This window comes from Salmo salar, chromosome 05 (assembly GCF_965601325.2).
Source record: "Salmo salar chromosome 05, fSalSal1, whole genome shotgun sequence".
Classification (NCBI taxonomy): Eukaryota; Metazoa; Chordata; class Actinopteri; order Salmoniformes; family Salmonidae; genus Salmo; species Salmo salar.
In genome coordinates this window covers 86,433,519-86,447,507 of record NC_138295.1, presented here as the reverse complement: position 1 = coordinate 86,447,507, position 13,989 = coordinate 86,433,519, and the positions used below count along the sequence as shown (strand labels likewise).

At 41.8% G+C, this 13,989-nt stretch overlaps 1 protein-coding gene across 1 annotated transcript in view; it reads left to right on the top strand.

Annotated features, from left to right (window-relative positions):
- Positions 1-405: 405 nt before the first annotated feature.
- Positions 406-13,989, top strand: part of LOC106573409 (cyclic AMP-responsive element-binding protein 5) — an 89,590-nt gene continuing 76,006 nt past the window's right edge. Inside the window, exons 1-3 of the mRNA XM_082975825.1 lie at positions 406-494; positions 7,729-7,806; positions 9,220-9,313. Coding sequence (XP_082831951.1) covers positions 7,753-7,806; positions 9,220-9,313 — 148 coding nt within the window. The 5' untranslated portion in view covers positions 406-494; positions 7,729-7,752. The remainder of the gene's footprint in view (positions 495-7,728; positions 7,807-9,219; positions 9,314-13,989) is intronic.

Genomic DNA, 13,989 nt, shown 5'->3' with positions numbered 1-13,989 from the left:
TTTGTGAACTTGGGTAATTGGAGATGAATCAAATTGCTATCGGTCTACTATACTAAATCATTATATATTATATTATTAAATCATTGTATATTAAATCATTAAATATCAATTTCAAATGTAAACTTTATTTACCATATTAAAAGCAGCCACTATTCTGGCTGATCATTTTTTTTGCTAACAAGACGTGAATAACCATTTGTATAAGGTAGCCTTTAAATAAGTATTGGTGCAAGTTGATAGTGGTGTACCCTCTGAGTTTTGTGCCATACGTACCTTATGTCCAGCAGTGTCCCGTACGTGCATTTGCAAACTCTGCCTTGCTCGCCCCAACAGCCCGCCTCCAAGCGGACCACGATGATTTAGAAGTTCAGGAATCCCACGTGACGTCACCGAGGGGTGATGTAATGCTTCTCTAAATAGAACGTATTGTAATCTTTTCTCAGTCCAACGTGGTTCCTTCTGAGAGTCTGCTGCGTATTTTCTACACTTGTTTGGTAAGTTAAAATAATTGCTTTCCACTACAGTAAATTATAAACATGCAATTATGGATTGTTAATTTCGTTTTGTACAGCTGCATTGTTATTTCTTTTCACTTCGGTTGATGTGACAAGTTGCTCAGAGAATCGTATCAACAGAATGCTGCGGCGCTCTACAGATTTCTTTGAATATTATTTTCTGTTGTCTCGTGCATATTGTATTATGTGCAGAAATGTGTTTAAGTCCGTTATTTCTTCGTATAGTGGCAGGCTTGCCATCTCGGTGCAATATTTAGAAGTCTCAGGACGCGCGTGGACTGACTGTTGAATGTTGTTGAAGTTGAACACAGAGATGTCAAGTGTTGCTCTCTGCTCGCGAGCTGTCAGAGCCGTAGCTACTAGCTACCACAGTAATTCACCCCACAAACTGGATGTGTGAGAAGGTTAGCTATGTGTAGTATCCAGCGATGCGTCAGTGCAGGGTAGCCTATGGCGCGCAATTACTAAAGATAATATTTGGAGGAATGAATTGGCAATGGTTATCAACAGCAAATACTGACACAGCGTGGGCTATACGTGTCGACTTATAAAAAAAAATCTAGAGCTTTACAAAGTAATATTTTTGAATGATTCTGAAGTTTGCAGAATTTTGCGTCATTGTCCCCCTGTCCCATCGATGGATGGATGCAGCCCAATTCTAGACGTTGTCCTGTGCGTCAAACTGGGCTGCGGGACGGGACGCGGACCTAGTTTACAAACGGTCAGGTCCTCGACAACGGTAAAAGTAGCTAAAGAGGAGCTGTCATTCCATCCATAATACCAATACATGTTTATGATACTGTGGTAGGCTATAATACTGTTCATTTTGAAGAGTAATCTAACCGAAACATTACGTCATTCTGCAGGCCAGTAGTCGCTATTTGATTAACCGCCGCCGAGCAATTGAAGGTTTCAGAGGAGTTCTGCTGACTGGGCACACTTTACGTTAAGTGCCTGCGGTATAAAATATGTTTTAATCTTATGATTAGATTGTCATTGAGTTTAAATGATGGCGAACCATTCTCCGTTTGTCAGTTTCCAGTTTTTTTTTTTATTGTAGCCTACAGCGATCAAACAATCTCTCTCTAAGTTTACCTGGGTGCCTCTGTTCTGCAATTAATATTCACTATCGATGATGATGATGTTAATAACTATTATTATTGAGTTAGTGGTTTAACTAAATACGATGCATGTGCAACATTATAATATCTGATGAATCCATCTTCATCAATGAAATAAAAACTCAAATTAAATAGCCTAAATGAAATAGAACATTACCCAAATTATTTGAAGCATATAACTTAAAATAAAAAAGAATCGTTATAAGACTAAATAAGCGAGGGAAAGAGAGAGTACTGGAATTTAGGCCTACTGAATATAACTGTTCTGACTGATGGAGGTACGACTGGAAAAAAAGTTCATTGTTATTGACAGAATAATTATTTCGTAGCAAATGTCCTTGTGTTTGAAGCCCGATAGTGGGTATATCAAAAAATACATCTAACACTAGACAGAGAGTAGACTGAAGTATACTTCTTAAAAATGTGTTTATTTCTAATTTAATTATTATATATGAAGATATTCATCAAATCTGTCACTATAGATCAGCTACCATGATCAACACATTGGTATAAAATAATGGACACAGTAATACAGAGTAAAACATTTACTTAATAAACTAAGTTAACTAATTAACTTAACTTAATCAATGAAGTTAAGTGAATACAACAGGTATACACCATGTGTGCTTTTGACCAGCTGTAAATTCAACCACTTTCCAGTTTTGTGTCTATTTAACTAGGTATAGATTAAGATGTGATGTTATTATAATCTTCATGGTTTTACATATTATACTTTGGGTTGTTTAGGGTCCTGTGTGTCTCAGTTGGTAGAGCGTGGTGCTTGCGACACCATGGTTATGGGTTCGATTCCCACAGGGGACAGGTATGGGGAAAAAGTACATAAACGTATCAAGTCGCTCTGGAGGAGAGCGTCTGCTACATGTTTGTATTTTTATGATGTTGAATAGCCTACTTTTATAATAAACTCTAATAACATGATTATAAAGAGGGTGATTTGTACAATTTGCCGTGAGCGACACCGTCCATACAATCACAGTCCCCTCTATAAATAAAGGCCGATCTGACTCCAGGTATTGTGGTAGTGTAGAAAGGCCCTGTGGTTGAGTGTGCTCAGCGTTAGTTAACACCTTGTTGTCCTCCATGTGGATGTGAGTGTGTTGACTGGTGAAGCCCTGGGGTGGAGGTGTCACTAGGCTTGTTGGAAGTTTACACGCACGCACGCACGCACGCACGCACGCACGCACGCACGCACGCACGCACGCACACACACACACACACACACACACACACACACACACACACACACACACACACACACACACACACACAGTTTAGACACCGTGCGGGGACTGAGAGGTGCTGATTGACAGTGATTGAGGGTTGCCTCTCAGGGGCCCCTCTGTGCTGTGTGTGTACAGCATACTATAGGGCCTATATGAGGAGTTCACAGCACATACAGCATTGTCTGAGCAAGCCGTGTTCCTCGCCTCAGGGCTCGCTGTGATCCCACCACGAACCTACGCTGTTGAAGGCCCCCCCACCCCCCCTCACACACGTCGAACACACACACCGAACACACACACCGAACATACACACACACACACACACACGCCGAACACACTCTCACACACCATACTGTTTGAATTGTAATATGTGCCCTACCTGAAGAGTTCGTTCCATGGTCCCTGTTGAAATCGTACTCCGCTCACTAATCCTTCCCCTCTCTCACATCGGGACCCAGTTAATGTAAAGTGTAACCAAATTTCCTCTGCTAAACTAAAACATCTATATCAAATAAAAGCCAAGTGCCCCATTGAAGGGAAAGGCGTTGTGCTCTGGCGATTTAGAGGCGAGAGCAGAAATTGGGACAACTCACTGGGGCTTACATGGAGCCCTTGTTTCAGTGTTTTATGCGTATTATGGTTTTAATTTCCTTTTCAACGTGTTGAGTTGATGTATTTCTGAAGGAAAAGCCCCAAACCAATCATATTTCCTATTCTGGTAATGACTTGGGAATAAAGTATAGGCATAATGTGTGGAAATGGAATAGAAAATGTTTCTCTTTGAATGTTAGTCTTGGGGTTTTCTGATTGACATTTGGAGAGAAGGTTTTGGAACATGAGACAAATCACATTGTCAAACAGTTGATGGACTAGTTTAAGTTGTTGATAATACCATGAGAAGAGTTCTACTTAGTGAACAAAGCTTGATGAATTAAAATGATCCAGATTAGAGAATGGATCCTGCTGTTCAGACCAATCTTTTATCTGGGCTACCAGTATTATACCTACAGTATGTAGAGTCTACTACCAGTATTATACCTACAGTATGTAGAGTCTACTACCAGTATTATACCTACAGTATGTAGAGTCTACTACCAGTATTATACCTACAGTATGTAGAGTCTACTACCAGTATTATACCTACAGTATGTAGAGTCTACTACCAGTATTATACCTACAGTATGTAGAGTCTACTACCAGTATTATACCTACAGTATGTAGAGTCTACTACCAGTATTATACCTACAGTATGTAGAGTCTACTACCAGTATTATACCTACAGTATGTAGAGTCTACTACCAGTATTATACCTACAGTATGTAGTCTACTACCAGTATTATACCTACAGTATGTAGAGTCTACTACCAGTATTATACCTACAGTATGTAGAGTCTACTACCAGTATTATACCTACAGTATGTAGAGTCTACTACCAGTATTATACCTACAGTATGTAGAGTCTACTACCAGTATTATACCTACAGTATGTGTAGAGTCTACTACCACTATTATACCTACAGTATGTGTAGAGTCTACTACCAGTATTATACCTACAGTATGTGTAGAGTCTACTACCAGTATTATACCTACAGTATGTGTAGAGTCTACTACCAGTATTATACCTACAGTATGTAGAGTCTACTACCAGTATTATACCTACAGTATGTAGAGTCTACTACCAGTATTATACCTACAGTATGTAGAGTCTACTACCAGTATTATACCTACAGTATGTAGAGTCTACTACCAGTATTATACCTACAGTATGTAGAGTCTACTACCAGTATTATACCTACAGTATGTGGAGAGTCTACTACCAGTATTATACCTACAGTATGTAGAGTCTACTACCAGTATTATACCTACAGTATGTAGAGTCTACTACCAGTATTATACCTACAGTATGTAGAGTCTACTACCAGTATTATACCTACAGTATGTAGAGTCTACTACCAGTATTATACCTACAGTATGTGGAGAGTCTACTACCAGTATTATACCTACAGTATGTGTAGAGTCTACTACCAGTATTATACCTACAGTATGTGGAGAGTCTACTACCAGTATTATACCTACAGTATGTGGAGAGTCTACTACCAGTATTATACCTACAGTATGTGTAGAGTCTACTACCAGTATTATACCTACAGTATGTGGAGAGTCTACTACCAGTATTATACCTACAGTATGTGGAGAGCCTGCTTCTTTGTCTTGGAGGGGCCAAGGCTCACTAAGTGTACAATTAGACAATAATCGATCGATAAGGTTGTTGCTGTTGCTCTGAAAAGTGTTGTTTTAGGTAGTAAAGTGATTCTCATATTTCAGCGAGTGGTGAAAATATCAGTCATGTTGCCCATGCATGTTCAGAGATGATGGAGCATGTTTATCTTTGAGACTTTGTTATGAATAGAAATAGACCAGGTGAAGGATGAGAGAGAGAGTGAGGTAGAGAGAAAGAGAGAGTGACAGGGAGAGAGAGAGAGAAGAATGGGGGGGGGAGAGAGAGAGAGAGAGAGGTAGAGAGAGAGGGGGGGAAGGAGAGAAGGAGAAAAACGTGATGAGGGAGAAAGAGAGAGAAGCACGGGAGACAGAGAGAGAAGGACAAGGAGAGAGAAGGATAGAAAGAGAGAGAGGGAGAGAGGAGAGCAAGAGGGAGAAAGAGAGGAGGGAGAGATAGCGACCCAGACCTCCTTACCCTCTGACTGGGGGACCCTGTCCAGACCTTTCCCAGCAGGCTTTGCCACAGATGTATCCTGTAAGAAAAAAGGCTCTGGTTAACTTTACATGCCATTTGAATGTTTTGACTTTGTTAGAGGAAATAGTCTGTACAGGTCAAAAAAATCACACATGTTAATCATGTATGAAAGTATTCATGCTAAACAAGTCATGTGTGGCTTTAACTCAAATGTTTAGTTGATTCAAATAGAGAGACACAAAATAATATTTTGTGGGATTCAATCAGATCACACATGGTGGAAAATGCGGCTTTTAAAGGCCATTTCCAATTGAGCCGATATATACAGCATTTACCGTTGTCGAGAATGAGCAGTCGGATTGAATCCCGGCCTAATACGGTTGTCTGTGCGTACATTTGAAGAGTCATTTGTGTTAGGCTTTATCGTATGAGTGCTTCTCCGTGGATTCATTTGGTTCTAACATGTCCCACCCATTTTCATCCAAAGAACAAGGGTGCCTGCTCACTAATCAATGACAAAACATGATTTCTAGCTAAAATAAAAATGTATCCCTCTCACAGGCTAAACACTAGGCAGTTAAGCTGTTAGGCTGTAGTCTCCCAGAGGGCTGAATGGTCAGGCAAGGTTCTGAGGGTGGAGGGGTTGGTTATAAGACAGTAAAGGTTAGACTGTTATAAGACTTAGTGAGATGTACAACCTCTAGTCTGAATTAAACATCAAGTCCCTGTGGTCACATCATTCCTGGAAATAGTCATTCCTGGAAATAGTCATTCCTGGAAATAGCAGTTAAATGCGTGCTGATGTTTTGTAGACTTTAGTCTAATCTGCTCCTACTGTTATATGTGTTGTAGAATGTAGTCTAATCTGCTCCTACTGTTATATGTTTTGTAGACTTTAGTCTAATCTGCTCCTACTGTTATATGTGTTGTAGAATCTAGTCTAATCTGCTCCTACTGTTATATGTGTTGTAGAATCTAGTCTAATCTGCTCCTACTGTTATATGTGTTGTAGACTTTAGTCTAATCTGCTCCTACTGTTATATGTGTTGTAGAATCTAGTCTAATCTGCTCCTACTGTTATATGTGTTGTAGACTTTAGTCTAATCTGCTCCTACTGTTATATGTGTTGTAGAATCTAGTCTAATCTGCTCCTACTGTTATATGTGTTGTAGAATCTAGTCTAATCTGCTCCTACTGTTATATGTGTTGTAGAATCTAGTCTAATCTGCTCCTACTGTTATATGTGTTGTAGAATCTAGTCTAATCTGCTCCTACTATTATATGTGTTGTAGAATCTAGTCTAATCTGCTCCTACTGTTATATGTGTTGTAGAATCTAGTCTAATCTGCTCCTACTATTATATGTATATAAATTATCTTGGGCTCCCGAGTGGCGCAGCGGCCTAAGGCACTGCATCTCTGTGCTAGAGGCATCACTACAGACTCTGGTTCAATTCCAGGCTGTATCACAACTGGCTGTGATTGGGTGTCCCATGGTGTCGTCTGGCTTAGGGTTTGGCTGGGGTAGGCTGTCATTGTAAATAAGAGTTTGTTCTTATCTGACTTGCCTAGTTAAATAAATGTGTTGTAACTAGTCTAATCTGTAAAGTTTTCTGCATCGTAATGGTCTCCTACTTGTTTTCTTTCTCAGAAATAGAACTCCCACTACCACCCTGCTGCATTCCAAATGGCACCCTATTCCCTATATAGTACACTACTTTTGACTAGAGCCCAGCGCCCTATAGGGAATAGGGGCCATTTGAGACGCATCCCCGGTCATAGAGACCAGGCCAGGCCCTGCCTTGAAGCTGCAACAGCTCTTTTCACACAGAGAGCGTCCTGTCACTCTCTGTGTGACGTAATGAACACCTGACTGTAGGCTACTGCCAGGAGGGAATGGAATACTATATTTTGTATGTTTACGACTGAGAATAACTATGAAGCCTGCTATTTTTAGGCACAACATCAATAAATAGAGTCATCTAGACCGACTCAATGAAAGAAATGTTAGCTGGGAGCTAAACTCTCCTTGTTATTTTTTATCTCTTTCTCTTTCTTTATCTCTTTCTTTCTCTTTCTCTTCTCTCTCTCTCTCTCTCTCTCTCTCTCTCTCTCTCTCTCTCTCTCTCTCTCTCTCTCTCTCATTGTTTGTAGTCTTATGAGGAGTTGGTGAGAGTGATGAACTCTGAGCAGGAAAGGCCGTTTGTGTGCAGTGCCCCTGGCTGTTCTCAGGTGAGTGTGTCAACACACGTCTGTGTATGTGTGTTTGTGAGGGCGCGTGTGTGAGTGTGTGCACACTTATGTGCAGTGGTGGGAAAAGTACTAAATTGTCATACTTGAGTAAAAGTAAAGATACCTTAATAGAAAAGGACTCAAGAAAATAGTGAAATTCACCCAGTAAAATACTACTTGAGTAAAAGTCTAAAAGTATTTGGTTTTAAATAAACTTACGTAAGGATCAAAAGTAAATGGAGTTGCTAAAATATACTTAAGTATGAAAAGTAAAAGTATAAACCATTTCAAATTCTTTATATTAAGAAAACCAGATGGCACATGGATAGCCAGGGGCACGCTCCAACACTCAGACATAATTTACAAACAAAGCATTTGTGTTTAGTGAGTCCGCCAGATCAGAGGCAGTAGGGTGACCAGGAATGTTCTCTTGATAAGTATGTGAATTGGATCATTTTCCTGTCAAAATGTAACGAGTACTTTTGGGTGTCAGGCTAAATGTATGGAGTAAAAAGTACATTATTTTCTTTAGGAATGTAGTGATGTAAAAGTTTGCAAAAATATAAATAGTAAAGTACAGATACCCCCCAAAACGACTTAAGTAGTTCTTTAAAGTATTTTTACTGAGGTACTTTACACCACTGCTTATGTGTGTGTGTTTTTTGTGTGTGTGTGCTCGTGCATGTTTGTGTGTGAGCGCCTGTAACATGAAGAAGAGGTTGGAGAGGGGGCCTGAAGAGCACGGTGCTGCCTCACACATCAGGAGAAACAGAATAGCACCCACTTCCTGTGAAACTCCAGCTGTAAATAAAGGAGCTTTTTGCTGCAGATGTGAAAACATCACAGAATAATGGTTAAGAAGTCCATGTCATGTCTGTCACCCTTTTGTTAGGATGCACCTTACAGCTGAATTATCAAAGTCAAATATGTATTGTCCTATTTTATAGTGATATAAGGCTTTAAGGTATAGATTATAGAGGTCATTGTAGACTTAATAAATGACTTTTCATACTGTATGTTCAGTGTTAACCTCTCAGGTATTTTGTCCACATGCAGGGACATGAAGATGATAGACTACTACATGTTTTCTTACTCAGTGATCATAGACAACCACAACATTCACAGGAATTTGTTACTGGAGTGCAGTATTCCTTTAACTGTCTCTCTGCATGCCTTTTTAACCTGGAATTCACACTAGTGAATATCATCCAAAATATCACTGGATTCCAGGCTTGAGACTGTGTGTGTAGAGAACTGACAGGTTTTGTTCTTTATCAAGGAGGACCACATTAGAACATACGTATTTAAAAAAATATATATATATATATTTATTGTATCCTGTGTTGTCCTCTTCTTTTTTAACAGTACCATTTTCTTTACCCCAAAATAAATGAAATCATTCTGTCTCAACAGCGATTCCCCACAGAGGACCACCTGATGATTCACCGGCACAAACATGAGATGACTCTGAAGTTTCCCTCCATAAAGATCGACAGCATGTTATCAGGTGACAAACGGCTTCAGACATCCCATGCTGTAACTTCACTCTCTAGGTTGCATCCCAACTGGCGCCCTATTCCCTATGTAGTGCACTACATTTGACCAGGGCCCGTAATAGGATGCCATTTGGGACACAGCCTCTAGTCTAATAGTGTAAGATGTACGCTGGGAGTGAAAAGGTAATAATAATTAGAACATAGTAGGAAACAGGAAAAGCATACAGACATGAAACAGAACCAGATTCACTAACGCCTGAGGAAGAACCAAGGGGAGTGACCGATATAGGGGAGGTCATCAGGAAGGTGATGGAGTCCAGGTGAGTCTCATGAGGCACAGGTGCGAGTAACGATGGTGGCAGGTGTGCGTAATGATGAGACAAGTGGCACGTGGAGCGCCGGAGAGGGGGAGCGGGCGTAAACTTGACAAATAGTCTGGTCCCATCGTGGTGTTCTGGAATAGATGAGTGTTGTATTTCTCCCTCAGGAAGTAGAAACTCTCCGCTCCAGGCATATAGTCAATCAGGCTAGAAACAAACAGTACTGTGTAGACTACATCAGGGTTGGGGTTGATTCAGTTTTTTGGATTCAGTCAATTCATTGAAATTCACTTAATGAATGACTGAATTGACAACTGAATTCAGGCCAACTGTGCTGTGCGTTGTGTTGGGGGAGAGTTTGTGGTTCACTACTGTACTGTACCTCGACTCTGTTGTGACTCTCCTCATTTCCCTACGGTGAAAGCCTCGTTGTGTATTGAGTCTAATCTCTAACCCATACCTCGTGGTTCTGCAGTGCTCAGCAGGACAATGAGACACTGATGTATCGCTGGAGGAATTCATGTTTTTCCTTTTTCCAAGTTAAGATAAGTGTTTTGTCAAAGATGCCGCTGGTTATGCCGCTGGCTTCCTGTCATCATCACAGATGTCATTGTTCTTGCTGTGACAGAGGGGGGAGATGGATGGGTGAGTGGTGGTGGAGGAGGGGTTCCCTGCCCCACCATACAGAGGGGAGGAGATGGATGGGTGAGTGGTGGTGGAGGAGGGGTTCCCTGCCCCACCATACAGAGGGGAGGAGATGGATGGGTGAGGGGTGGTGGAGGAGGGGTTCCCTGCCCCACCATACAGAGGGGAGGAGATGGATGGGTGAGGGGTGGTGGAGGAGGGGTTCCCTGCCCCACCATACAGAGGGGAGGAGATGGATGGGTGAGGGGTGGTGGAGGAGGGGTTCCCTGCCCCACCATACAGAGGGGAGGAGATGGATGGGTGAGGGGTGGTGGAGGAGGGGTTCCCTGCCCCACCATACAGAGGGGAGGAGATGGATGGGTGAGGGGTGGTGGAGGAGGGGTTCCCTGCCCCACCATACAGAGGGGAGGAGATGGATGGGTGAGGGGTGGTGGAGGAGGGGTTCCCTGCCCCACCATACAGAGGGGAGGAGATGGATGGGTGAGGGGTGGTGGAGGAGGGGTTCCCTGCCCCACCATACAGAGGGGAGGAGATGGATGGGTGAGGGGTGGTGGAGGAGGGGTTCCCTGCCCCACCATACAGAGGGGGGAGATGGATGGGTGAGGGGTGGTGGAGGAGGGGTTCCCTGCCCCACCATACAGAGGGGGGAGATGGATGGGTGAGGGGTGGTGGAGGAGGGGTTCCCTGCCCCACCATACAGAGGGGAGGAGATGGATGGGTGAGGGGTGGTGGAGGAGGGGTTCCCTGCCCCACCATACAGAGGGGAGGAGATGGATGGGTGAGGGGTGGTGGAGGAGGGGTTCCCTGCCCCACCATACAGAGGGGAGGAGATGGATGGGTGAGGGGTGGTGGAGGAGGGGTTCCCTGCCCCACCATACAGAGGGGAGGAGATGGGGTGTGGTTGAGGGTGACATATTGATCCACAGTACAAAGGAATACCTGATTTATAGGTTGTGTACAGCACCTGCAAGTGTCACCCCCAGGCTAAGTCATACTTCCAGATCTTTAGTGCCTAGACAGAGCCCAGCTGAGGCAGCAGAAGCCGTGTGTGTGTGAGTGTGTGTGTGTGTGTGTGTGTGTGTGTGTGTGTGTGTGTGTGTGTGTGTGTGTGTGTGTGTGTGTGTGTGTGTGTGTGTGTGGACAGCTGTAGGATCTAAATTTGATCAACCTTTTGCAGGAGACCTTTAAAACTGGACATTTAGGACATTTAAAACTTGTAGTGTATTTGAGATTTAAAAAGTCTTCTGAAGTTTGTAATTTCCCTTAAGAAAAATGTATCAACCCCTACAAAAATGTCCATTAATTATAACTCACATAATATTTGTACTTTCCTGTTGCTGCAGGATTATTTTCCTGCTGTACACTCTTAGAAAAAATGGTTCCAAAAGGGTTAATCTGCTGTCTCCATAAGAGAACCCTTTTGGTTACAGGGAGAACCCTTTTGGGGGGCACGTAGAACCTTCTATGGAAAGGGGCCTACATGGAACCCAAAAGGGTTATACCTGGAACCAAAAGGGTTCTACTTGGAATCAAAAACAGTTCTTCTTCAAAGAGTGTAGCAAATTGGCTCAAATTAGGATTTTACGTGTGTATGAACAATGTCTTCAGAAAGTATACCGACCCCTTCACTTTTTACACATTTTGTTGTGCTACAGCCTGAATTCAAAATGTATTAAATTGAAAAAAAATTCTCACCCATCTACACACAATACCCCATAATGACAAAGTGAAAACATGTTCTTAGACATTTTTGCAAATGTCTTGGAAAATGAAATACAGGAATATCTCATTTACGTAAGTATTCACAGCCCTGAGTCAATACATGTTTGAATCACCTTTGGTATTGATTACAGCTGTGAGTCTTTCTCTAAGAGCTTTGCACACCTGGATTGTACAATATTTGCCCATTATTCTTTTCAAAATTATTCAAGCTCTGTCAAATTGGTTGTTGATCATTGCTAGACAACCACTTTCAATTATTGTCAAGGATTTTCAAGCAGATTTAAGCCCAAACGGTAACTCGGCCACTCAGGAACATTCACTGTCTTCTTGCTAAGCAACTCCAGTGTAGATTTGGCCTTGTGTTTTAGGTTATTGTCCTGCTGAATGGTAAATTCATCTCCCAGTGTCTGGTTGAAAGCAGACTGATCCAGGTTTTCCTCTTGGATTTTGCCTGTGCTTAGCTCCATTCCGTTTATTTTTTATCCTGAAAAACTCCCCAGTCCTGATCGATTACAAGCATACCCATAACATGATGCAGCCACCACTTTGCTTCAAAATATTGTATTGGATATGCCCCAAACATAACGCTTTGTATTCAGGACAAAAAGTTATTTGCTTTGCCACATTTTTTGCGGTATTACTTTAGTGCCTTGTTGCAAACAGGATCCATATTTTGGAATATTTTTATTCTGTACATGTTTCCTTCTTTTAACACTGTCAATTAAGTTAGTATTGTGGAATAACTACAATGTTGTTGATCCATCTTCAGTTTTCTCCTTATCACAGCCGTTAAACTCTGTAACTGTTTTAAAGTCACCATTGTCCTCATGGTGAAATATTTGTACTTACTGGGTGTATGATACACAATTCCAAAGTGTAATTAATAACTTACATCATGCTGAAAGGGATATTCAATGTCTGATTTTATTTTACCCATCTACTAATAGGTGCCCTTTGTGCGTCATTTGAAATCTTTGTGGTTGAATCTGTATTTGAAATGCACTGCTCAACTGAGGGACCTTACAGATAATTGTATGTGTGGGGTACAGAGATGAGGTAGTCATTCAAAATAAATCATGTTAAAAATCATGTTAAACACTATGCACACACAGTGAGTCCATTTACTCCTGAACTTTTTCAGCTTGCCATAACAAAGGGGGTGAATACTTATTGACTCAAGACATTTCAGTTTTACATTTTTAATTCATTTGTAAACATTTTGAAAAACATGATTCCACTTTGTGTAGGGCAGAGACAAAAACATCAATTTTAATACATTTTAAATTCGGGCTGTAACACAATATAATGTGGAAAAAGTCAAGGGGTGAGAATACTTTCTGAAGGCAGTGTGTGTGTATGTGTGTGTGTGTGTGTGTGTGTGTGTGTGTGTGTGTGTGTGTGTGTGTGTGTGTGTGTGTGTGTGTGTGTGTGTGTGTGTGTGTGTGTGTGTGTGTGTGTGTGTGAGGACGGCTCATAATAATGTCTGGAATGGAGTTGGTGGAATGGTATCAAACACATAGAAACCATGCGTTTGATGTGCTCAATACCATTCAAATGAATTCCATTCCAGACATTACTAAGAGCCCGTCCTCCCCAGTTAAGGTGCTACGGGCCGCCTGTGGTGTGTGTGTGTGTGTGTGTGTGTGTGTGTGTTAGACTGATGCTGACTGAGATTGTCTTCTTTATTATTTACACTGAGCGACCAGGGGAGAGAGGTTTCTGACCCGGCCGAGTCAGTGTCCTTATTCCCCCCTCTCTCTCTTACTGCTCTGTCCATTTCTCTTCCTGAAACCTTGGAGCCCTCCAGCTGGGATGTGGGAGGGTTGACGATCATGTCACCTGGCTGTCTGACTCTCCTGTTTAGGGTTAAAACAACTTCAACGTGTCACCCAGAGAGATTTCAACTACCCCAGCCCCTTCCTCTTTTTGATATGTATCACCCAAGCTTACCTCATTTTACCAACGTTTTGTCTGTTCTCCTGACATATGCGGTGAGTTGT